Source organism: Eubalaena glacialis, chromosome 11 (genome assembly GCF_028564815.1).
Source record: "Eubalaena glacialis isolate mEubGla1 chromosome 11, mEubGla1.1.hap2.+ XY, whole genome shotgun sequence".
Taxonomy (NCBI): Eukaryota; Metazoa; Chordata; class Mammalia; order Artiodactyla; family Balaenidae; genus Eubalaena; species Eubalaena glacialis.
In genome coordinates this window covers 105,090,276-105,116,947 of record NC_083726.1, presented here as the reverse complement: position 1 = coordinate 105,116,947, position 26,672 = coordinate 105,090,276, and the positions used below count along the sequence as shown (strand labels likewise).

Here is a 26,672-nt window from a genome sequence, read left to right as displayed (position 1 = left end):
CTCCCTCCCTCCCTGTATTTTCAGGGGAGCAGAAGTGATCTCTTCCTGTCATTGTCATACCCCACAGATGCTGGTACAGCCCTCAGTCCTTACTGCTGGGTGTCTGCTGCCCTCTGAAGCCAAGAGAAGAAGGTTCACTCTGCAGCAGGATAAAGGTTTTCCAGAGTAAAGATTTCAGGCAAGTTAGAGAAGTGAACCATCATTTGTCTTTTACGTAATACACATTAAATCTAAAAGGAAATTTCTTCCTAGTATCTGGACGAGATCTGGGAAATGAAAGAAGTTTCCATAGGGGTTTGTGTAGAAAAGGAATGTTGATCCATGTGGCTCAGAGGGACATGTATTGGGAGCTTTTGGATGGCATTGCTATGAGAGGTTTTTTAGTTAGAGAAGTAACACAGGGTCCTTGATCCCTGAAGGACAGAAAGGGAGATATGGAAGGACGAAAATCAAACTGCAGCTATTTCTCTTCTTGCTGGTCTCTAAGCAAAGTCAGGACATCACTGCCCAAAATGCCCTGTGATGAGCCTGGTCATAAGTACAGGGCCTGAGCTACCTGCTCTTTCTTTGATATCCAAAGATTCTGAAGTTCTGAAGCATAAACTGGGGTCTAGTTATAGATTATAGCATCCCCAAGGTTTATGCAATTATGTTTGCCTCCAATTAAGTTAAAGGTATTTAGCTGTTGATCCATTTATTGCCACACCCTCTCTTTGCTTCCCGAAGTCTGCCCACAGGGCCCATATTTCATCAGATTCCTCTAGAAACTGTTAGGTAAGTGTTGTTTGCTCCTAGGAAACCGGTACCTTCAAAAGTGACGTTCCTGAAAGCATGAGCAAATTTAGGGGTGGTAACTTCTTCTCCATTTGCAAGAAATATCTTCAACATGTGTCCAAAGAGCAAGACTCCATCAAAGTAGGCAGCAGCGAAATCATGTTTTGCCTGAATGAGAAAGGAAAATCTTAAAATGAGTTCCAAAAAAAAAAAAAGATTCTGGTCTTGAACCTGGAGAAAAACATTCTTGGGGTCAGCAGGGTAACTAGAAAGGTAAAGGAACATTAGGGGAATTGTAGGGGTGGTATTAAAGGAAGTTTTGGAAAAACTTTTCTTGGACCAGGGCTCTTTATCATCCCCACGTGACAATTCTGTCTTCTCTTGGGATCAATAAACTGCAAACCCTGCCTTTAGGGAAGTATCTAAAAGCGGCTGTGCTTCCTCCTTCCCATTATGAGAAAATATTTTACTTCGACCAGGAAGGACAACATACAGCATTTTCGATTCCTGTAAGGTTTTATATAGAAATAATGCTTTCATTTAAGAGGAAAAGAGAACAGCAACAAAAACAACCCCACTGCCTTTGAGTATCCTGATGGGGTGGGAAGAGTTTTGATTGGATGATACCATTGAATTTGCTTTGGAGATAGTCCTGACTGGGTGTTAGTTCAAGCCACAAAGGTCTGCCCTGGGGAACATAAGAAGGGGGTCAGAACTCCTCTGCCTTTGCAACAGTTGTGTGGTTGTCTTCACAGAGATGGGCTATGGATTAAAAGTTCTGTGCCCGCCTGAGACCACGTGAGTTCTGTCGGCTCAGACACGTGGGAACTCCCACCTGTGAAGAATCAGACTTTTGCCAGAGCCTAGAAGCTGTGCAAATGATATGTGAATACTACACCCAGAAGTATATTTGCTAGAAAATATAAAAAGGAGAAACTAAAACACTGCTCATTGGTTTCAGTGTCTTTTGCTGAAATCATCCTTTCATGACATGAAAAGAATCAGTTAAGACCCAGCCCCCAAAGGGGTTGCAGCCCCTAATTTTGGCAGGGTTGCAAAACACAGGGTTTAGAACTGCTAGTCTAGGCAAAACTGTGATTCTCTCAAAGGTCCCCAACTTTCCTCACTGCTCTCTGGGCCTTGTCATCCCAAAGTTGTTCAGGGCCCTCAGGACAGACTGCCCCATCACTTCCTTCTCCAACCTGCTCTCAACTGTGTCTGAGGGCAGAAAACATCCGATGAATTTAGTCGCGTTAAGGTGCAGTGACTGATAACACCCAAAGTGGTATTAGAGGCAGGGGTCTTGCATTTAATGATTTTTTTAAATATATTTTTAAAATTTCTTTATTTTATTTTTTTCCTCTGTGTCTGGTCTTCTTTGCGGCGCGTGGGCTTCTCTCTAGTTGTGGCGTTCGGGTTTTCTCTCTCTAGTTGTGGCGTGCGGGCTCCAGAGCGCATGGGCTCTGCAGTTTTTGCGGCACGTGGGCACACGGACTCTCTAGTTGAGAGTTGAGGCATGTGAGCTCAGTAGTTGTGGCGCGCGGGCTTAGTTGCCCCGCGGCATGTGGGATCTTAGTTCCCTGACCAGGGATCAAACCCGCGTCCCCAGCATTGGAAGGCGGATTCTTTACCACTAGACCACCAGGGAAGTCCTGAGACATTAATGATTTAATGTCCAATTGGAGGTTCTTTTTCTGGGACAAATGCTAAACCAGATGGGATGCTGGGATAAGAGGAATAAACCAGGCCTTGCCTGGACAAATTTGAACAATGGCCAACCTAATTAAAAAAAAAAGGGACAATGTCTTAACCTAGGAATATGTATCTCTAGAGGTAGAACTGTGATATCAGGGCCAGCAGAAAGTTGCTTTAGGATGTAGGGAACTTCATTTATCTTTCATTGTTTAATTTCTACCTCCCCTGTGTTAGCAGGGCTTCTTCTGATCTTCCCACACTGTCATTTCTGTTCTGATGTCACAGCAGTGTGCACTGTGGTGTTGATCTAGAGCCTAGCACAGTGACCTATAGTAACAGTTTTAGCAGCAGGAATCCTGCTATTGGCCTTAGTTAACATCTGTTGAGTGAATTGGAACAAGTGAAAAAAATGAATTGCTCATTTTAGAATTTGGGTCCCAAATGGAAGAATGATATTTTACCCTTGCCAAAAAAATAATAATATATATGTATATGAAGCTTACCAGTGATAAATTCTTGGAGAAAGAGCTATTTGAGACAGAATTTTCAGGAGGCAGTGTCAGAACAAGAACATTTTTCATATAGTCAGGGGCTGTGACATTGTCCATGAAGTAGTGGTCACTGGAATAAAAAGTACAAGTTCCTCATGAAAATCAGATTCCTCCAAAAATAGAAATGGAGCTTCTACAATTCATAGAGCAGCCTTGAAATAGTTTAAAACATCTTTTTCCTGCAAAACGTTCTACTTTTCCCAGATAAGTTTCTTCTACACCTGCTACCTTGAATAGAAGAAATTAGGCAGCTGTGGTTAACATACACAAATGGAAAGGAAGATCAGAATACAGATACTTATCTGAGGAAGATTTTTTGGGGGCTCTGGGCACATCAGCTTGTTTTCAAGGCTTAATGACTCTTGGTTTATACCTGGAAACTTTCTTTTCCTTAAGTGCTTATAACACTTTAGAGATTTATGGATAGGATAGAGAGAAAGTTTATGAATTAAATTTACTTTCCAGATGGTGAAACATAAGCATGAAAAGACTAAGCATTTTCTCTAACATTGTAAGCTTCTTAACATTAGATTATCGGTCCTTGTATCCTTGACTCCTAGACAGTATTTGGTACACTGTGGACCCTCAATACTGTCTGGGATGGCACTGCCAATCATATGGGTCCCAAGCTTCCTAATCATTTTAATGTTTTAATATGCAAATAATCTAACAAGCTTGAACCGCTGTAACTAGGATGACCATCATTTAATAGGCAAACAGTAGGTGAACACATCTATGTACAGAGGACTGTGTTGAATAGTTTGCTCATATTGTCACATCTAATCCTAAAAGCACTCTTATAAAGTAGGCATTTTTATTCTCACTTTACAAATGAGAATCTCAAGATATACTAAGGAATACCCAAGAGTCAAATGAACCAGAAGTGTCAGAGTTAGAATTTGAACCCAAGTTATGTCTAGTTTCAAATGAATCTATCTCATGATCATTCCGAAACAGACCCAGAGGTCCTTAGGGAATAGTGACAAAAGAATGCCAATACTTTGGCAACTGATTGAGGATTTGCTAAAAATAAAATTACACCAACCTGGTTACATTGAGGCCTCCTTCCAGAGGGCAAAGCAGCTATTGAAAGCAGCTATCAATGTGGTTGTAGGAATAAAATGTTGATCATTTTGCCCTCTTTTTTGTATTCTGCAGCTAAAAGGCTCAGTTGACTAAATTATCTTTGTAAACAAGATAGGCCTGCAGTTCCTATGCTTCATTTTTCTCAATACTGGGACAAGTGCATTTAGTGTGGGTGAAATGACTAGGCAAATATGATATAGTGCAGGAATAGCTTCTGGTCTGAATACGGACAGGGAATGATTAATGATCCAATCAGATAAGTGAAGTCATATGATCTAGCTGATGGGGCAAGGGACACAGGTGTACCAGCAACACCTTTTTTAAGCCTAATCTGACTCAGATATTACCTTTGCACAGTTTGTTTGTGGGGTCTCCAACCATGTTAGAAAATGACTAGTAAAAAGAGGGGATGTGATAAAAGGTAGTTTCTGTTCTCCAGAATTTTCTCCCCTTAGCTCCAGATAAGTGCAGAGGAAAAGATCACCACCCAGTGACTATACCACAGAGGGCAAAGAATAACTGTGTAAATCAAATTCACGTAACGGGAACTTTTCTCTTACCGAAGGTGACTGAAGGAAAAATAATCTAGGACCAAAGGCCATTGGCAATTGAAGGCATAGATAGGGCCCACGTTCTCAGAAATATGATTGGGATATTAGTTGATTTATTACTGCCTGGAAAAAAAACACCTTAAAATCAGGCTGAAGACCAGGATCTTTGTTGAATGAGTATGCGGGTTTCATGGGGATTTCATAAAACTTTTGTATTTAGACATGATAGTGATGTCAAAGGTATACATCTCTGCTAAGGCTATAATTAATTAAATAAGAATGAGGTTGTGATAAAGAAGAAATGAAACACTGGTTAAAGTATTATCTTCATAGAGAATCCCATTTTAGGCTGTGCAAAACGTGAGAAAAGAGAATATCTTCCCGAAATCCTTAGAGTATTTCCTTTCTGAAAGGAGGAGAGTTCTTCCAAATATTATACCTACTTGAAAAAATCCACTAGAATAATGACAGTGTCTTCAGCCACTGCTCGGTCACCCTTGAGGACGTTGACGGTGTTTGGTGTACCACACATAATAATCACTGCAGGAGAGAGAGCAAGACAGGGAGAAAAATATACAATAGTCTACTCCCAAGCAGGAAGGGAACCAGGGGCCTGAATTTGAACCCAGTAAGTCCATGCTACATTCGTGTTTTAAGATTAACACCAGTTCCTCCAATTTACTCCCCCTCCTTTTATTTTTCATTTACAGTCATAGAATCAGAGGAGAGCTTCATGGGATCTTAAAAAGAATCATCTAGTCCTTCCCCTTAATTTTATTGATTTAAGGAGACTGTAGCTAAAATGCCAATGAGATAAAAAACTGGTGGATGAATAATTCTGATAGTCAAGTATTTGAGTCTGGCTTAGTGCTTATTCCATTACACGAGGCTGGAGTAGTTATATAGAAGCTATTCTCAGTGGTAAGTGAAGGGCACTGCCACTTGTAAAGTAGTTGGAAAAGATATAAATTAATGTGAGAATTTATGAAGTCTTCCTAAGCACCTTTCCTTGGGTTTTGGTTGCAGCTTCTTAGCTCAGAGCTCAGTGATTTCAGTGGTCGAGTTCCAGTCTGATTCTCTAAGCTCTCCTATCCACTGCAGCCAGATTTCCCAAATGCATGGCTTGATGAGAAGGATGAATAAGCTGGGAGACACTTCATTAGATCTGTTCACACACTGTGTTGTCCAGCTGAAGTGTAAACACTTTAGGGACATGAATCGTCTTATATTTCTTGTTCCCCATATCTTGGTTAATGTTTTGCAAATGGTAGGCTCTTAATATGGCAAATGCTTAATTGTAACAGCAAATGATATTTCAAGCGATACCAGGAAATCCTGACAAGCAAGAACATTTCCTCGTAGAAAATTCCACAGTTGATTCCTTTGCTCCTGATATATTCTTATTTGCAAAAAGAATTCTGTGGAAAGTGAAATAAATCACCAAATAACTTAGTATCCCATTGGCCTTTCACACTTGGCCTATAACTGAGAGATCATTAGGCAGGTAAAATACCGACAGAGTAAAGCAAAGTGAGACAATCCTTGCCTACCTGGTAATTTTGCTTAAGGCTACATATCAATAAATAAGTTCTCTTGGTCACCAGGGGACCAGGGTTCAGAATATTTGAGAATTCGTCACAAATCCAACAATATGTTAGATTGTGGTGAACTTTAAAAGCAGTTTACTGATGGTGGATCGTGATAGCATTTTTGGCTTATAAAAGCTGGATTTTAGCATCATCATTACTTTCATAATGTTAATATATTTGCTCAACATTACTTTGCTAATTTCTCTCAGAGGATAAGGTTTTAATCAGCAAAAGGAACAGTATAACGGAGTTGCATGCAGCTACAGATCTCTGCAAATATACAAAATATATAGTAACGACGATAGCTCTGTGGTGGTAGATTTGTCAAAATGACTCATAGGGAGGTGGCAGTTGTGGGGATGTAGCTAGCCAAAAATTATCTTCATGTCTTCTTACCATTGCTTTTCCTGTTCTGGTCCATTAAGATACGCTGAAACTCGTTATCTCCTCTCAGCGTCTCCTTGAACTTAAGTTTCTGAGAAAAATAGGAAACTCCAGCCTCCAGAGCATTGAGGTACCTAGAACAGAAAAAAAGAGAAACTCTAAGAAATCAGCTTAGTTTCTTCATGGCTTTCCATCTTGTTTGCTCACTGTTTACAGATCTGTCCAGGGACTTGTTCACCTAAAATTCATTTCTACCACTAACACAATAGACAATACACAGCGTGATACCAATGGTTAGGACTACGGACATCTAATTTAGGGAAAGTTTTAGGGAATCTTCGTGTATATATACAGATAGTAGACATTTGGCAAATCCCTTATAATGGCTTCTTGTTATTTGCTGAAGGAAGACTATTCTGCTTGTCCCATTATCACAGATAAATGGAAACTTTTCAATCTATAGTACAAAAATTCAGAGTTGATGGGAATAATTTCTCCTACTGTGTGAAATGGACTTTTGTGTGCTCTAAGTTCACCCCAAAATTTCTAGGATGCTGCCTTAGGGTTGATTCTTGTTGTTCCCTGGATGTGTGTTCCCAGTGGTACCCTATTTTAGTCCTCTGAATGCTTTGGTGGAGAGCTACTGCAGACTCCTTCAAGAGATTCTTTCTGCCACCTTTGCTGGAGTTGTGTGAGCCTTGTGATTTTATTTTAGCAATGGTACCCAATATCCTGTTCTCCCCACCACCCTTTTTCCTCTGAAAAGCTGTGAGAGAAATGATTTCTAACTCGTGTAGGACAGGCAGAATGCGTATTCTCTGCTATCATATGTTGCACGGTAATATGACAGCATTTACTTCTGGTTTCCCTTCTCCTTATCTGTAAAATGGAGATCATAATACTCGTTCTCTTTTCTTTAGAGGGTTTATTTTCATCAAAATATATTTATTGGGACTTCCCTGGCGGTCCAGTGGTAAAGAATCCGCCTTACAGTGCAGGGCACGTGGGTTCGATCTCTGGTCAGGGAACTAAGATCCCACATGCTGGGGCAACTAAGCCCGCGTGCCACAACTATTGAGCTCACATGCCTCAACTAGAGCCCGTGTGCCGCAACTAAGATCCGACGCAGCCAAAAAATAAAAAAATAAAAAAATAATAAATCTAAAATATATATATAAATATTTATTGCTAGGTCACGTATGCCATTTGGGAAGAATTAGAAAAAAATTTAGTCAATGTATTTACGATTACATAGACACTTTATGTCAATCACATTGAGACAACAAAATAAATCAGATCACTGTTAACTAAAAAACTCTGAGAAAATGCAACTTTTTGAAAATATGTTTAAAAAACATTTATTCAGAGTTCTCAAGACATATAACACACTCCATATGATTCCTTTTTATTAATATGAAACATTAGCTGCACACCCTATAGAATAAACGTTCATTATTCAATTGAATCTGTAGATCTCATATCCTAAGACTGTCAGCCTCAACATCAGACTCTCCTTCTTACACCACTACATTCTAGTAGTTAATAACAATTTGGGTAGAGGTCAGGAAGAAAATTGTGGCCACTTTGAATAACTCCATGCACTCCTTTTAGGAAATAAATATTAGGTAACTTTTAAAACATGTTCTTGAAAAGACATTTTTCATTTGCTGTACAGCAAAACTAACACAACATTGTAAATCAACTATACTCCAATAAAAATTCTTTTAAAAAGAGAGACGTAGATGTAGAGAACGGACATGTGGACGCAGTGGGGGAAGAGGAGGGTGGGATGAATTGGGAGATTAGGTTTGACATAAATACACTACCATGTGTAAAACAGATAGCTAGTGGGAACCTGCTGGATAGCACAGGGAGCTCAGCTCGGTGCTCTGTGATGACCTAGGTGGGAGGGAGCGGGGGAGGGAGGTCCAAAAGGGAGGGGATATAGATATGCATATAGCTGATTCACTTAATTGTACAGCAGAAACTAACACAACATTGTAAAACAATTCTACTCCAATAAAAAAAAAAAAAAAAGAAAGTGCTTAGTGCAATGTTTGGCAAAAAGTAAGGACTCAAAGAAAGTTGCTTTTTAAAAAAAAAATGACATTTTTACCTGCTGCTACTGATTTAGATCATGGAATCAGTGAAGTGTTGTACACTTCCAAGTGAAATTTCAATTTGACCTAAAGTTAATGGGTATCTACTTCAGAGAGCTATGCTTAATATATCTAGTTCAAATAGGAGTAACAAACAGCCTTATCTAAATATATCTACAGCTTAAGAATGAAATCAATTAAATGTAAGCTATGTACCATTTGTGCGTAAGAAAGTGGGCTGGTTTCCACTCCCAATGCTACTATTCATGGAAGGCATGTCTGATAATAACTAGTGGCCTGCTGAGAGTTTATGGCTTCTCTCCCTGCTAAGTGCCAGAAGGATATTAATGGTCCTGCTTACCAGAAACAGTCCTCAGACTCGGTACTATTCTTGAAAACATAGGCAGTGTTCCAGGAAAAAGTTTTGAATGGAAAATAATTGACCTTCCAAAAGTCAACGAAGAAGTACATCAACTTCCTAGCTGGAGTCATCAGCCTGGTTAAAGTTTCTTTGTAGTCACACGACAATCCAAAACTTCCAGCTGAAATCATGGGATACTTCAAATCTGTGTCAAGGCTACGCCAAGAGGTGAGAAAGAAACCAATATCAGGATTAACCTAAGTAGTACAAATAAGATCCCTCTTTAAGCTGTTTCAGCGTGTGGGTATAAATAACAAAAATGAAACAGGGTCATTCAAGCAGGTGTTCGACGTATATAGGTCTGTCCCTCACAGGTGAATCTAAAACAATATTTACTGAACGTATGCTATGTTCTAAGCATACTCTGGGTGTTTTCTTGTATATGTGGCTTGGTTACTTCGATTTATTCTAAAATGAGTTGTCAATTGGGTTGTCCTAACATCTAGGCTAGGACATATGGACTTCGGGGAGTAGGGCAGAGAAGAAATAGAAAATGGGCCACCATAGCTACTACAAATGTTGTAAAGCCCAGAAGATGCCCTCTGCAGCTTCCCTCCGTGCATTGCCTTATTTCCAGCTCTTTTATGGACGGCCTTTGAGACAGATATCACCTGAGGACCTTACTGTTTTCCTTCCACTGCCTGGCACACGGGTCTGCTTGTGGTCCCTTAAACATAGCAAGCTTTATTTTCTACCAGGGTCTTTACAGATGCCAGAAATGCTGTTCCCTTCTGTCTTTGTCTGGTTGATACTTACTCATCCATCAGGTCCTTAATTAAACATCTCTTTATCCATCAGGAGAGCTTTCCTTGATAACTAAGACCAGGAATCATGGGTGAGAACCTGTTTAATATCTGTCTCCTCCACCAGACTGCAAGCGCCACAAAGGTGGAATCACGCCCAGCTTGTTCACCGCAGCATTTCCGGTCTGCCTGCTTTATGTGTAGATGCTTAAGATGTATTTGATAAAGGGAGGAAAATGACCTCCCCTTCCATCTTCGGTGCTCCACTGAAAGGTTTCACTTGGGTGTCCTGCTTGCATTTCAAACTCCTCATGGTCACGGTGAAATTTGTCTCTTATTTTTGTTTCTCAAAACTGTTCCTTATCCTGATTTTCCCATTTCTTTTAGCGTTTTGATACCTCAAAGCCTTTTCAATTACTTTTTGTCCCACACTCCAATATCCAATCAGTTATCAAATGCTATTGATTCTACTTTTAAATATCTTTAAGGCGATGCTCCTATTCCAAGTCGACTGCTTTCTCGCTAGTTCAGGATCTCCTCCTCCCCTGTTGACTTTCCTGTCCTCAGTCTCTCCTGCTGGGCTCCAGCCTTTCCTACACACTGTTGCCAATTATTCTTCCCAAAGTTGAGCTGCTTCTGATGGCACTTCCCTGCTGTTTTAGTGGTTTCTGATGCAAATCTAATTAAAAACCCTTCCCTCACTTAGAACTCATGACCACCCAAATATGGCCCTATCTAATTTTTCGAGTTTTATCTCTACTATTCCCCTATACATCTCTTGCACTCCAGTTAATACAGACTTTCACAAATTTTCTACACTTCCCTGATGCTTTGCTTTTACATATACTTCTCCCTCTGCTGGCTGGGATGCTTATCACCTCATCTCTACCCATTACAATTTAACCCATTCTTCAACACTCAACTCATATACCATCTCCTTCATGAAGTCTTTCTCCTCTTGAAGCTTAATTCTCCCAACCAGAGGGACCATTTCCTCTGTGCATCCATAGCACCTTGCTTGTACTTCTCTAAGGGAACCTGTCCCACTCTGCCTTGTATTGGTCACCAGTGTCCTTGTCCTCTATTTTACTTAATTGTCTCCACTCTGACACAACAAAAATGCGTCTTTGCACACGGAAGTTCCTCATAAGTGGTGAATCAATGTTCTACTTCTCCTTTCCTTCTGGGCACACTCTCCAGCAGTATCAGTAAATGGTCAGGTAAGATGACAGTTGGGAATGAGCACCAGGAAGGGTAAGATTCTGTATTCGTCTGCACTTTGGTACAGAAGATGAGGTCAAATGTGCTTCTGTGGGGTGTCTATGGTCTGTGTGGGCGTGAACGTCTGAGTCTGTTTATACAGCTGAGTGGGAGGTGTGAGAAGCAGACTTTGCAACAGAAATTTCAGAAGTCTAATGTCTACCCTTCAAAACCTATTGCAAGGGTTCCTTCAGCATAGTTTTCTCTGTGCAGACAAACGGTCATCCTTGATTCACGGGGAGATGGAACAGGTGAAAGAAAGGCATGTGAGAGGGATTTGGATTGGGGGAGGGGTGATCTGGCAAAACAAAGTGTTTTGCAGTGAGGAGAATTACACTGAGTGAAATGATCGAAAGGGATGAGGGCGATTTTCCCAAAGCCAGGAAGTATTTCCACTCTAAACACAGTGGAAGCTTTTTCTTTTTTTCTAAGCTGATAAGGGCACTGTGCAAAGTACTTTAGTATGTTATATATATAATCCTCAAATAGTGCTCTGAAATAAGAACCCTGCTACCTTCCCTATTCTTACCGCCCTAAGGATGGAACGGAGCCCTGTTAATGCCCTAGGGTGCTGCACTTTCCTTTGTGTTTGGGTACATTCTGCCCATACTTCTGGGAAGATTTCCTTTATTCAACTCTCAAAATATCTAAGTTCACCATCTTCCGTTTCCTGCCTGGAGTCTAACTTTTCACCTCTACCTTTTTGCTTTTCAAGCTCAGATGTTAGTAACTGAACCGGAATATCTACTGTCATCCACCCCACACTGAGCAAAGGCAGAGTTACCCGGATGAGGGAATGACAGTTACAGAGAGACTGTAAAATACGAGGGCCCTGGAACCCTCAATTGTATTGCCTTGACTAGACTACTGTTTGATAAATCATTTAAATCTTGATATGATGTCCTGACTTCAATTCACAGGGTCATGAAAACAACAACAAACCAAACTACTTACTACATCTGGAAGGTGGAATAGGTACACGTGGGCCCCATGAGGACACATCCCATCTGTTTTTTGCTCTGTAGGAGAAAAAAATAACAACCAATTCCTAAAACTATGAATCAATGCACAGGAAAGAACCAGCAAGGGGAAGGCTCCCAGAAGGCTAGAAAGCGGGCCTCTCGAGATGTTAGAATGTAGAGCAGAAAGGAGCCGCGTGCGTGCCTTGGGCTGGGCGAGGGCCGGCCGAGGAATGAAGGGGTCCGAGAGGGGAGGGGCTGCAGATGGAGGGAAGGGCATCCCACTGAAGGTGAGCTGACTGAACGTGAACCTGGACTCTATCAAGGGGAGGATGTCCAGTGGTGGGAGAGGGACTGGTAGACTGTCACATTAGCAGTTATCTGTAGGCCAAGCGGTGAAGAGGCTAGATTTGGGGGTGCTGTGGGGGGACAGGGCAAGTTTCGGGTTTAGGGAGAGCTACAAAGCGGGGCTGGAGAGAACAAAACGCAGTGTGGCCGGGTGGGAGGCTGTAGATCGTAATTCCACTCTTTCTCAAGGGGAAACTGATTAGGAGCATTCCATCGTTGGTGCTGGAGAACGAGGTGGGACCTCCCACCTCTGGAGAGGGAGAGGGAGGAGGCACACCTGTTTATTAAACTCCCCTTGCTTGCCCCTCGCCCTCCCATGATCAAGAATGACCACTTCCTGACAGGAGTGCGGCCAATCTGGTCGATGTGATGTTATTGATCAGAGCTTTAGAGCCATGGATCTGTGCCAGTGCTCAGCTTCCTGGACGGCCTTCCCTTAGGTCTCTGTAGCAAAGGGACATCTCACACCTTACCTGCCTCTAGAGAGCTTGGACTACTCTTCAGTTCCAGAAAGCTCTGGTTGGGGATGGAGTTGGGAGGAGGAACTAGGCAGGAATCTCTCTCTTCCCATTTCTACGGATTGACATTACAGCTACTACTTTAAAGTTAGGTTTCAGATTCAGCCCTTAAGCAATAAACCTGCAACCGTGTATATGGTGATGACTTGTAACAGGTGTCTGGTGTAAGGCTTTAGAGTATATTTTTTAATGGGGCACCTCAGATTTTTCTTGAGGCACACGAAGGCAAACCAGTTAATACCAACATTTAAATTTTTTAAAAGTTCTAAAAACAGCTGAAAACAAAATAATTCCCCTCCATACCACTGAACGTGTACAGACAGAACATAGCTAAGGTTCTCCCCGCTTTCCTGCATTCCTGGAGGGTGCTTGTCACTTGGGAAATAGACGGGGATACAGTCGGAGCACCCGGTCCCCAAATCACTCAGCTGCATAGCTGGAGACGAGGTGAGAGATCCTGGCGGGCCAGCGCCCAAGCTCACGCTGTGGCCCTCCTGCGGCAGGAGGGTGTGAACTGACTCTGCAAAGGCAGGTACTCACTGAAATCGTCCTGAGTAGGTCGAGGCCTTCACAGGTGCTACTCCGGCAGTCACTGGACTTATAAATCATACCTTCCGAATGGACAAAGGTGGCATTCACGGTCACATTTAGGCCTATTATCCAGAAATGAGGGGAAAGAGAAGACTAGTGTTATTTCTCAGGAAGTTTATACCAGCCATGAGATTTTATTTTTCTACCTTTATAGAAAAAGGAGATCTAGAGAGGTAAGTTAACTTGCTTAGGGTTACCAGCTGGCAGGTAGTGGAGCTGGGTTTTGAACATAGGGCAGTCTGATTCTAGAGCCAATACACTATAGAGCAGTGGTTCCCAAAGTGTGTGCCATAGACCCCTGAGGCACCCTGAGACTCTTTCAGGAGGTCCATGAGGTCAAAACTATTCTATTATTTTAAGACATTCACTAGCATATAGTGAAGTTTTCCAGAGGCTACATAATATGTAGTATGGCAACATTTTAATTGCAGAAGCAGATATGAGAATCCAACCATTTTCTGTTAAGCCTAATATTAAAGATTTGCTAAAATGTGAATTTCTGCCACTTTTCCCACCTACTTCAAGTTTTTGGTTTGAGAAATATGTTTTCTTTAATATGAAATTTTATTTATGTTAACAAATTCTTACAATTGTTATTTTAACTGCATCAATAAGAAAATATTTTGAACATTTTTCAGTTTTAATTTCCCATATAATAAACACTGATAAATGTAACATAAACAAAACTCTTTAGAACCCATGATTATTTTTAAGAGTGTAAAAAGGCCTTGAGATGGGAAGTTTGAGAACCACTTCTGTAGAACGTACTGTAGTAAGCTGCTGCCTCTCATCATTATGGTGATGTGAAGTGTTTTTGCTTACTTTTATCTCCCCAAATCCCAAGTGATTTCTCAAGAAAATATTGAACACTTTTTAGACAATAGGATGGGATGACTTCAAATCAGGCTTCACTTTTGAGATAATGGGATGACTTCAAATCAGATTTGGGGAGATACAAGCAGTTCCCACCAAGTGCTGTTTTCATTCCTGTCTTGCTTGCACTCCCCACAGAACACCATGAGATCTCAGTCCTGGAAAGGTGAGTGGAACATTTTGGAATATAGGGTGATCTCAGAATGCTCTCTCTCAAATCTAGGGCTTTGTGGATGGGACTGGACCAAAGTGAATCTGGATATAGATGCTGGAGTCTAGGAAATGGACCCCCTTAGCACATGAGAGCATGTGGAGGGTAGAGACCAGGTACATTTAGCCATGGCACATACATCCTTGGGAAGCTGATTTCCTAAGGTTGAAGGAATCTTTTTTTCATGTTTTCCACCAAGTCCTATGTATTCTTCAAAACCCACAAAGCTTTCCTAAGTACTAGGAGAAAATATTGCTCTCTTCCATTTGGACATCACCCACATTTGAACTCTTTCTTTTCTTCAAATTAGCCCTTAAGTATATTGTCTTAAGCTTTTTCCCAAATAACAATGCTTAGTATGTTTAGACCATAAATCTATCATTCCCTCACAAGCTGCACTTCTTGAGTTTACTATGCCTGAACATCTGTCTGTCAAAACGCATCATCAAATGTAGAAATCTGGGCATCAATGTTTATTCTTTCACACACCTCCCCTTCCAATTCTCCTCTTATTGAGTCCATTTAAAAACCTCACCATTATTGACTCCATTTTACAAATGAGATGAGCGAACTTAGAGAGAATCAGTAACTCACTCAGTACACGATGGAACAGAAATGCTGATTCAGGTGATATGAGTTCAGAGATCAGCATCTTACCAATGCACCATGCTGTTTATTTTATACGCCTGGTAACGTGTTCTGACACCACAGCAACAAACACAGTATCAACGTCCTTCACAAGCACAACAGTAAGAGCAGCAACAATAAAACAACTGCCATTTATTGAGTTCTTACTATGTATTAGTCAGTGAATTAGGTACTTTATGTGAATCTCCTCATTTAGTTCACACCACACACACAGAAGGAAACTACTATTTATTGTGATTTTACAGGTGAGGGAACTGAGGCTCAGAAAATGTAAGTAACTTGCGCGAGGTCACTGGTGATAAATGGTTGGATAAAAGGCTGGACTATGAACCACGGTCTGTCCAATTCCAAATCTCTGCTTCTAACCACAGTGTTCCACTACCTTATTTTCACGAGCAATGGGTGGGTAAAGATCTTACAGTGGCGACATGATACACTCTGTGGAATGTGACAGGGGTTTGACACTCATTTCAAACAGACAACTTGTATGACTGCAGCAAAGTTATTAAACCTCTGCTGTGAAACAGTGTCAGCAATGTTGGTCGTACAGAGCTGTGGCGAGTAAAGAGATTATATGTCTTACTTAGCACTTGACAGGTACTCAAAAAACAAGAACACCAAGTTCAGGGAGACCAAGGGAAATAGCTCACATGAGATTGGCAGGGACTCCAATTCAGGTCCTCAGACTTCGAATCAAATGTTCTTTCCACTATACCACACTGCCCAAGTAAATAACAGGATTTTATTAAATGACCTCCTAGTTCCATTATAGCGCTAGATCAGATCCATCCATTTATATCTGAATCTAGTCTCAGAAAGGACTGAAGAAATGTATATTGCACAGAAGACAGTTATTACACATATATGATATATGATCTATGATACCTATTGCTATTATTACCACAAATTTTAAATAGAGAAAATTAAGACATCCTCTCCTTAGAACCATAAATAACCATTAAGATGTATGAAATACTCATTGACTCAGTAATTATACTTATGGCAATCTCATCTCAAAGCATGGGAAAAAACCGTGTACATAAAAATGTTTATTGTAGTAGTTTTTAAATACTCGTGAGAAATTAAAAACAATGGAATGTCCTACCATAGGGAATTATTAGATGATTTGGGAGGATATCTACTCTAAGGGGTATTGGTCATTCGTTCACATGATGCTACGAAGATTATGCAGCTCTAGGAAAGTCACTTGTAGAATAATGTGAAATGAAATAGGAAGGACAGAAAATTGTTTCTGTGCCACAGTGACCCCAACTGTCTTCTTAAAAACAGGAAACTCAGAGGCATATGAAAAGATAATGGAAATATCCAGGTGGCTGGAAATTATCAGGGGTGACTTTTTTTCCCTTTATTCTACATGCTTTATCTACTGCTATAGCTTATTTTAATAATTAAGAGATACATGCAAACTAGCATATATAGGATGCATAAACAACAAGGTCCTATTGTAGAGCACAGGGAACTATATTCAACATCCTGTGATAAACCATAATGGAAAAGAATATATATATACACACACACACACACATAACTGAATGACTTTGCTGTACACCAGAAATTAACACAACATTGTAAATCAACTATACTTCAATAAAACATTTTAAAAAGTAAAATAAAATAAAATAATTTTCTTATTCCCCCCCCAAAAAAAGATACAATAAAGAACTTCAACACTGAATTTGATTGCAAATTTATCATATTGACTGTATCTTATAATAACAGCCACCAGAGATGTAAAGAGTGAATAGACGGATTAAAAATCCCAGTGAAAGATTTAGCACCTGGATCTTTACTTAATTTTACTTAATTCATCTTCTTGACTGGTAATCCTGTGAAATCTCAGATACAGACCAAATCTTGCCTCTGAGAAGCTACAGAAGGAAACATAATGCCTTCCTGATGCTGAGTAGTTTTATCTACTTAAATCCAGTTAAGTTAAATCCAGTTTTAGCTGGGACATTTCACTGCTGTGAACACTTGGGTCAGGGCCATCCCAAAAGCAGAGTAGATCATGAGTGAACTCATTGAGGTAGGGCTCAAATCCTTCTCTCTGAGGATCTATTGCCTTGAAATAGAAAAGGCCTGTGGGCCAGGCCCTTAGAGAAGGTTGGGTGATCAGGCAAAGAACACAGGTCTTGGCTTAGCAACCCTTTGACCCCAGAGGTGGTAACAGGGAGGAGAATTCTGTTACCATCTTCTTACCAGCTTCAAGCAGACGCTGTCTCACTATTTCCACTGCCACATTCACCACCTCTTTCAAGTTAACCCAGGACTCTGGGAAGGCCGAGTTGTTCATCATCAGGACACTGATCTCGTAGCTGCCATTGTGGCAGTTCTGACTCACGTGGGAGGTCCAGAACAAAAGCCCTGGTCGGAGGAGCAGTGACCACAAGGTCAAGGCCAACAGTGGCGTCTTCATGACCTCCCTCACCTCAGCACCATACTCCTTGCTTTACTCCGGGCTTTCAGGGAAGCAGGAACTCCAGCTGAACAGCCTGTCACTGGGTCCCTTGGTCTACTCTTCCCCACGCTCCTTTCTGGTCACCCCACTGGTCACGTGGACCATGGAATACAGCCTCCCTGTCGGCAATTAGCAGCTACATTACAGTAGGAGATAAACCAAAGTTCACTTTGCGTGTTTGCTCACAGAAAGGTCAGAGTTATAAACAGGGAGATTACCTGTGCCTCACCCAATAAAAAAAACATCACTGGTGACACAACACTGAGAAGAGAGAAAAGAGGAAGAAGGCAGTATTGTATATACCAAAAACGCTTTGTAAAATGGAAAATAAAGGTCAAAGTATTTAAGGCAAGCACAAATATGATAGATTATTAGCTTTTAGGTTATAGTTGCACATTGAAACTGAATCCTTCACATTGAAACTGAATCCTTAACTAGGAAGATCTGTGTTTCACTCACCCAGTCAGCAACTATTATTGAGACTTGACGGGGCATTGGAAGGGCACTGGGCATACAGCCATGAATGACATGGATACATTAACGTCTTCATGGAACACATGTCTTCTGGTGGGGAAGACAAACGTTAAATAAATAATTATGAATAACTAAACTCAACAATGAAAAACAGTGCAGAGTGCTGTGGGAGCACATGGCAGATTAACCTAACCTATTTTGGAAAGTCAAGGACGCGTCCCTGAGAAAGTATCCTTTGAGCTGAGCCCTGGAGGATGAACAGGAGTTAGCTGAATGGAAAGTGAGGGAGAGCATGTGAGGCTGGGACAGAGCTTGTGCAAAGGCCCAGAAGTGGGAGGAGGCATGGATATTTGAGGAACTGAAAGAGATACAGTATGGCTGAAGTGAAGAAAGCTAGTCCAGTGCAGTAAAGGATGCCAGAGGAGTAGGCAATGTAGGCCAGGGGGTTTCCTGTGAGCCATTAGGAATTTGGAACTTTACTCTAAGAGTCAAGAAAGGGACATGATCAGATAAATTTTGTAAAGAGCACTTAGGCTGCCATGGAAGAAATGACCTAGAGAGAGGCAGGAGTGGGGTCATGGAGCAAATTAAGAGGCTGCTTCTGTGGTTTAAGTGAGAAGTGAAGGGGGCCAGATGAGGGCAGTGGCCATGGAAGTGGATTCAAGAGACATCTAAAAGGTAAAATGATAAGAAGATATTTCATTGGACTTGGGGCATTAGAGAGAGGGAGGAGTCGAGAGTGACCCCTTATACACTCAGCTGGGTGGATGGGAAAGCTGTTGACTAAGCTCTAGGATTTTGAAAGCAGCAAGAGAAAAGTGACTCATCACATGAAATGGAACTCCTATAAGACTATCAGTGGATTTCTCAGCCCAAATCTTGTAGGCCAGGAAACAATGCAATGATATATTCAAAGTACCTGAGAGAAAAAACCCTGCCAACCAAGAATATTATACCTGGCAAAATTATCCTCTAAAAATGGAGGAGAGATAGAGTCTTTCCCAGATAAGCAAAAACTAAGATAGCTCATCACCACTAGACCTGCCTTACAGAAATGCTTAAGGAGTTCTTCAAATTGAAATGAAAACATACTAAACAGCAATGCAAAAGCATATGAAAGCATAAATCTCATGGCAAAGGTAAATATATTAAAAAATGCAGAGTAAAGTAATACTGTAATGGTGGTGCCTAAGTTATGTTTAAGCTTAATATAAAAGTTAAATGATAAAAATTTGTTACTGGGCACACAATATAGAAAGTGTGGGGACAGGAGAGTAAAAGTACAAAGTTCTTGTACGCAATTGAAGTTAAGGTGTTATCAACCTAAAATAGATGGCTACAACTACAAGATATTTTATGCATGCCTTGAGCTAACCACAAAGCAAAAACTATAGCAGAGACAAAAAAGATAAAGAGAAAAAACTTGAAAGCAAATCATTACAAGAAAACCATCAAATAGCAAAAGAAGACAGCACGAGAAAGTAGCCCTACAAATTTTCCCCAGAAGTAACTCTATTTACAGTTTAAAACTGACCAAATACAATATGTGAAATGATAAATTCAATCAATCATGGTGGTCGGCCGCCAAAAATTTTTTTAAAAATTTTACTGGAGTATAGTTGATTTACGGTGTTGTGCTACAAAAATTTTTTAATAAAAGCTGGGCTGTTGCCACCCTTCAGGTTAACTTGAGTGGCCCTCTAGTGACCTACCATGTCCCAGCTGATCACACCTCTACACTGGGAGTTGCATCTCCCACTGCAGGGCCTACAAGGAGAATGGACTTCCTCAGATCATGACGTGAAAGAGATCTTGTGAGTGATCACGGAAAGGCTGCCTCCAGACCTCCTGGGACAGGACAGGAATTGCCTGGTGTAACACTCCCTTGACTTAGCCTTGCCGGTTCTACTGTTCATCCCAGGTAAAAGGAGAAATGCATTCTGGGTACTCAATGAACCAAACATTAATAGAAGGGATTAGTAAAATTGAATGGGACAGTATTTGTGATTCTCCTCATTTTATAGTAGACCAAAAACTGAAAAATAGGCTGGTTCTAGAAATCCACTCAGTGATTGAAGACAACCAGAAATTAGGCTTCTTTTACCAGAAGCAGAGGAGAGAAACAGAGTTGTAACCAGAAGTGGGGATAGGGTTATGAGAGGATTTTTAAGGGTGAAAGTTAGTTATTTAAATGTTGATAAGGAGCTGGTGGAGAGGGAGAGGTGGCAAATGTGAGAGAGGAGGCGTAAATGATGATGGCTCCAAGAAGATGAGAGGCAATGGGATTCCAAACATGGCAGAAAGAACAACTCTTCCTTATAAAAGGAAGAACGTGTTGTAGGATGATTGTGTATGTTCCCGAACAGAACTTGGATCCACCCACCTAGATACGCAGCAAAGCCAATCTACTGGGTTGTGGTGAAGGAAAGCACAGTGTTTACTGCAGGGCACCCAACAAGGAGAATGAGCAGCTAATACTCAAAGACCCAAACTCCCCGATGGTTTTCAGAGAAATGTATTTAAAGACAGTGTTTGGGGTAAGGGTCACAGGGTGTGTGATCAGCTCATGGACACTTTTTGGATTGGTAGACGGTAAGGTGACAGGGTGATGTTTCAGTAATCTTGATCATCAATTTTCCAGCTCCAACCAGTCTACGGTCTATGTGTTCAGGGTCAGCAGTTTCCACCTGGTCAGGGGTCTGGTTTCCGTAAGAAATAACTTAAGAATGTGTGTCAGACACTGTTATCTGTTTTTCTCAAGGAAAACTAGGACTTTATGACCTAATCCTTCAATTTTACTTATTGCTTAAGTTGTTATCACCTTCCTTGCTTGACTGCTTTTTCTTAGTTCCCGCTTTTGCCCCTCCTTAAATGATTAATTGCTTGAGTCTATTTTCTGAAACAGGCCAGGGAAAATAAGGTTGTTTTTTTCTAAAGGTGGGAGTGGGGGAACATGGAAGGGTCTGCAATCACGAAGGCCCTGCAGGGCTCTGCTCGGTTTCATATATACACGTATATTTCTAGACTTCTGTGCTGGAAGATGAGATCGTTTATGTATGAGTGTTTAAATTTATTTTCTGAAGGAGGTGAGTCATTGGCTGAGAATGAAAGGAGAGCTGGGCTAGTCAGAGGCTTGAGAAGGGAGGGACTTGAAAAGTTACTGTGATGAGTGAGAGAAGGACTGATAAGAGATGCGTCCTAAGGTTGTTTGTCAGTGGTGAGATTAGGAGATGAGTGACTGAAAACTGGCCCTACTCAGCCCAGCTTTATGATTTTCTCTAGCAATGTTTAGCTGCCCAAGAGCAGGTACAGGAAAGTGAATGGTTGGGCTTATTCAGGTATGGTTTTTCCAGGTAGGTGCAATGAAAGAACAAATGGATAAAAAAAAAAATTAAACAAAGTCAAAAGAGTGGAGAGATGGACTATAAAATCTAAATTGAATAAGAATGAAGTGCATGCAGGAGGGGAGTGAGGGAAAGGCATAAAGAAGAAGCTTGAGGGAATTCCCTGGTCGTCCAGTAGTTAGGACTCCATGCTTTCACTGCCCAGGCTGTGAGTTCAATCCCTGGTGGGAGAACTAAGACCCTGCATGTTGCGCGGCATGGCCAAAAAAAAAAAAAAAAAAGAAGAGGCTTGAAGGGATGATGGTACAGTAGGCAGGCAGAAGTACAGGTGGAAAGGGGACAGCTGAAACAAACAGCTGGAAGGGTAGTGTTTGCATTAGAGGGTGGATTTTCTGAATTACTGATTTGAGCAGTTCAAGGTGGCTGAGGGGGGGAAGGAAAATGTTTTTGAACAGAGGAGTTTCAGGAACTCAGAGTCCAGTCTATTGGACAGGTCACCTCCTGGGTATGAAAATCAACCAGACTGATAGCAGGCCCTTGTTGGGGAGGAATAAACCAGGGAGAACATCCAGGACTTCAGTAACTGACAGTGGTTGATGAAATGGGATAGAGAGTATCCTGGCTAGATGGTACATGCCTCAAGGGAACAGAGGTGTTTTTTAAAAAATTTTTAAACTATGAAGTAGATCATACATGTAAAGGCATATCTACAATGAATATATACAAATTAAAAGAATAATAAAATGAACACTCATGTACATACATCACAGCCTAAGATATAAAATGTTACTAGAGCCTTTGTACCTCTGTGTGCCCCATCCCTAACACATCACCCCTCCTTCTCCCAACCTAGCCATGAGGTGTACGGAACAGTCCATGAAGAGATACAGGATACTGAGGCATGTGTTGAGCATGGCGTAGCAATATGGGGATGAACAAAGGCTAGAGAAGATATGACACCAAGTACCCATGTTTTGGGGGATGAGTGATGTGGAATAAGGTGGGTTCAATTCTAGTGTCTCCTGGAGCGAGGACAGTAGATGTTCAGACTTCATAGGATTCAGCTTTGATTCAGAAGGAAGGCACTGGGGTATTTTATGGGGGGGTACGTGGTGATGAGTGACTGAGAGTGGTCAGGAGTGGGTGCCCCTGGATACTTTTAGTGGACGTTAGGAAGAATGGAACAGCAGGCGGCAGAGAGGCACACGGCCATCACAACGGTGATTAACCTTTGCTACAGGTAACGATTTTATATGTTGCACATTTGGTGGCCACTGTGGACTCAAACTCGGTTCTCTGTTAATGTGTTGCTATTCCCACTTCCTGTGGTAGGAGAAAGAGTAGACTGTTTTTGTTTTTGTTTTTTGACTTGGTCTGCAAATGGCAAATATGAAAAAAAGCCACGTCAAGGGATGGATGAAGTTGTAACTGTCAGGTGCTTTTAATTCAGATGTGAAGACAGAAGGCAGATGCAGTTCTGGGAACCCTTTGGTTATAGCATGGAACCAGGAAGATTTTCAAAAGGGAAGGAACAAGATGACAGTCCTTCCTGGATCCTTTAAGGCAAACATTATGTATCTTCTTTATGTTGTAAAACTACCAGCATGTAGATCATGATTAAAGAGAGGCAGGTTCTGCTGGGAAAGTTTCAAGGGTCAAAAACAAATAATGGAACACTGAGTTGGCAGATTTATGAGATATACTCTTCAGTAGAACACAAAAGCCCTAAAGATATGAGAAAAAAAGGGAAATTACGCCACATGGGAAGGGGCGGCTGGGCAGGTCACCTGCATGTGCCACTCTTTCGTTTCTGGCAAGACTTTGGGTCTCTTTTGTATGCTTCTCATTAAGATCCCCTGCTCACCTTCAGGCCTATCAGAATACTTGGCATCTCTACAGTCTGTAGCAGTCCTAGGGTTCCTCTCTCCCTATCTCAGTGCAGATGCAAAAGTGAGTTTTTCAAAAGGGATTTTACGAACTAATGTAGCTGATAGAACTAAAACATGAAAGTAGTTTTTTAAATAAGCACAAAAATCTGATCTGGATTTATTGAGGAAAAATGGCTACAGTAAAGTACTTCTCTTTTTCCAGTGTTAGTGAGAAATACTTGACATACATCACTGTATAAGTTTAAGGCATACAGCATGATGGTTTGCTTTACATATATTGTGACATGATTACCACAATAGGTTCAACTAATATCCATCTTGCCATATAAATACAATAAAAAGAAAAAAAAGAAGGAAAGAATAAAGGAAAAAAAATTCTCCTTCTGATAAGAACTCGTAGAATTTATTCTCTTAACAACTTTCCTATATATCATATAGCAGTGTTAGCTGTAGTCATCATGTTATACATTAGAGTATTTCTGAACGGATGATTTAATAGACTCACCAGATTAGCTGAAATACACCCTGAATGCCTGCAGCCAGTGGACGTGTATACTTCTGCTCCTTCTGGTTAAGTCATTTGCTTACCAAGGGTCCCTTGTGTTTGCGCCCAAATTTGCCAAACATACTTATTAAATTATGTCCTTAATGAAATGTTACGTAATCTGATAAAATACATACAAAAACTGTTGGAAATCTTAAACAAAGCAAATTACTAAGAAAACTGCTGTGGGGAGACTGCTATAATACACCAGGGAATAACAAAGAAACCTAAAAAAATTCTGTCCTTAGAGAACTTGTCAATTACCTTAAAACATCAAACACCAAAAGTAGTACAAGTTGCACTAGGGGTTTGTTTTACTTAAGAAAGTTGATACAGGGGGGAGGGACAAATTGGGAATTTGGGATTAACAGATACACACTACTATATATAAAATAGATAAACAACAAGGACCTACTGTATAGCACAGGGAACTATATTCAATATCTTGTAATAACCTATGGAAAAGAATCTGAAAAAGACACAACTGAATCACTTTGTGTCACAACTGAATCAATCTGCTGTATACCTGAAACACTGTAAATCAACTATACTTCAATAAAAAAAGAAAGAAAGAAAGCTGATACAGAGCTCCAACCTGGCTACTCATGCTCAAAGAATATTACTTGGCCTGACATCAACCAATGGGTGAATAAACAAACATGAATATGTTTTGAGATAAAATAAAACTTTTAAGGTATAAATATATAATTTTTAATGATTCCTAGTTTAACTGTTTTTTTCCTGTGAAGGAAATACTTACTGGTCCTATTCACAAAGGATAACACAATGCCAGATGGGTTCAGGTAACTAAAAGGCTATACGGTTTTGCTGAGCACTCAAATGGATTTGGTTACGCAAACCTTCTGAGTCAGGCATAGAGAAATATAAATTGCTTTACATAATAAAATGAGGAAAATGTGAAGCTCCCAGGGCCAATCCAGGAACAAGGGAATGAGGAGGAGAGATGGAAAGAGATAAAGGGAAAGAGATGGGAGCTACATAGAAATAAATGGCCTGTGGGAAAGGCCTAGTGGGATGCAGGCTGAAGACATTTAAGAACAAGGATGTATAAAATAAATAAGAGGTTGCTCGTCTTTTCCTTGAGGAAAAGATGCCTTACTTCATCCATACAACAGATATTTATTGAGAACCCTCTAACCGTTCTCAGCATTGGGGTTACACAAATGAACACATTTCTGCCTTCATGATAATTGTATTCTAGTGGGAATTTAAAACTGATAAAACTGGGTAACAGTTCCCAAACCTTCAGTCAGGTCTGTGCCAGATACGACTTGCCTAACTTTTGGGAATTATGGCAAGGTGCTCATATCTGTGTCTAGATTCATGGGGTAAGAACAGGAGTAGGATGGCTAGGTGATTCTCAGAAGCAGGAGTCTAAAGTCAGAGATGATCATGGTAGTTTAAGACTTCAGGGTTTGATGAAATATTGGGAAGTGTTTTTGAACTTTCTACAAGGATGCGATGAGAGTCAAAGTCATGTTATCTAGATCACAAGGTCGGGTGACCCGACTGATACCCAAATCACTATTGTACACTAGGGCTGCATATCTAAATCTAGCACCAGTGCCTGGGCGCTTCAGGCTGACAGGCTTCTTTCTTTTCCTTGTTATGCCTGTTTCCTCTTGTCTTCCCCGCCCCCATTCTCAGCTCGGTGCTCTGTGATGATCTAGAGGAGTGGGATGGGGGTGGGGTGGGAGGGAGGCTCAAGAGGGAGGGGATATATGTATACATATAGCCGATTCACTTTGTTGTACAGCAGAAACTAACACAACATTGTAAAGCAATTATACTCCAATAAAACAAACAAACAAACAACAAAAGAAACTCTATTTAAACCCTGAGCAACATCTTCCTCTCCCTCCTTCCCCAGCCCATTTTGTACAGTCTTTTCATATGCTCAGGAAAGGCTGGAGTAGGTGATTGTTATACACTTGCAGGGGCAGCTGGAATTCTGTTCAATTTCCTAGTGACTCTTGGATTGCCTCCTCTGTCCAGGTGGCTAGTTTTACCTACTTAGGCAAATATGTGCTGGAGACAGTAGTAATGCATCTCAGCTGCAATAAAGTTCTCCATGTTCTGGAAACAGCTTTGTTTATTTTCTCTTACCTCCAACACACGGAAGGAAACAGGCCGTAGGCTGCCAAAGAGTGGTTGGTTGGGTTGATACGTCAATCCTGAAAAAGGAACTCTGTATTCTCCTGTAGAGAAGCTGGACATTACTCTTCCCCACCACGCCAAGGCAGCTGAAGGATTACTTCCTCCTAGTTTTACGGGTTAAAATAATAGCTTGGGAAAGAAGGAAAAAAAGTGATCAGTCTCCTGAAGTGTAAACTCCTTACGAACAGAGTAATTACCAGTTTTGTTTATTCATGCTTCTTTACAAAGTTGGAAAGGTAAGGCAAGCATTTAAAGAACAGAATTGTATATCTTGAGGCAAAGAAGAGCATCTTTTTTTTTTTTTTTTTAAAACATCTTTATTGAAGTATAATTGCTTTACAATGGTGTGTTAGCTTCTGCTTTATAACAAAATGAATCAGTTATACATATACATATGTTCCCATATCTCTTCCCTCTTGCATCTCCCTCCCTCCCACCCTCCCTATCCCACCCCTCTAGGTGG

General features: G+C 40.9%; 1 protein-coding gene across 1 annotated transcript in view; it reads right to left on the bottom strand.

Annotated features, from left to right (window-relative positions):
* Positions 1-26,301, bottom strand: part of GUCY2C (guanylate cyclase 2C) — an 80,397-nt gene extending 54,096 nt beyond the window's left edge. Inside the window, exons 1-8 of the mRNA XM_061206503.1 lie at positions 26,159-26,301; positions 13,519-13,631; positions 12,108-12,172; positions 9,091-9,306; positions 6,643-6,764; positions 5,101-5,197; positions 2,973-3,090; positions 807-942 (exon numbers count right to left, since the gene is read on the bottom strand). Of these exons, the coding sequence (XP_061062486.1) occupies positions 807-942; positions 2,973-3,090; positions 5,101-5,197; positions 6,643-6,764; positions 9,091-9,306; positions 12,108-12,172; positions 13,519-13,587 (823 nt within the window). The 5' untranslated portion in view covers positions 13,588-13,631; positions 26,159-26,301. The remainder of the gene's footprint in view (positions 1-806; positions 943-2,972; positions 3,091-5,100; positions 5,198-6,642; positions 6,765-9,090; positions 9,307-12,107; positions 12,173-13,518; positions 13,632-26,158) is intronic.
* Positions 26,302-26,672: the final 371 nt, after the last annotated feature.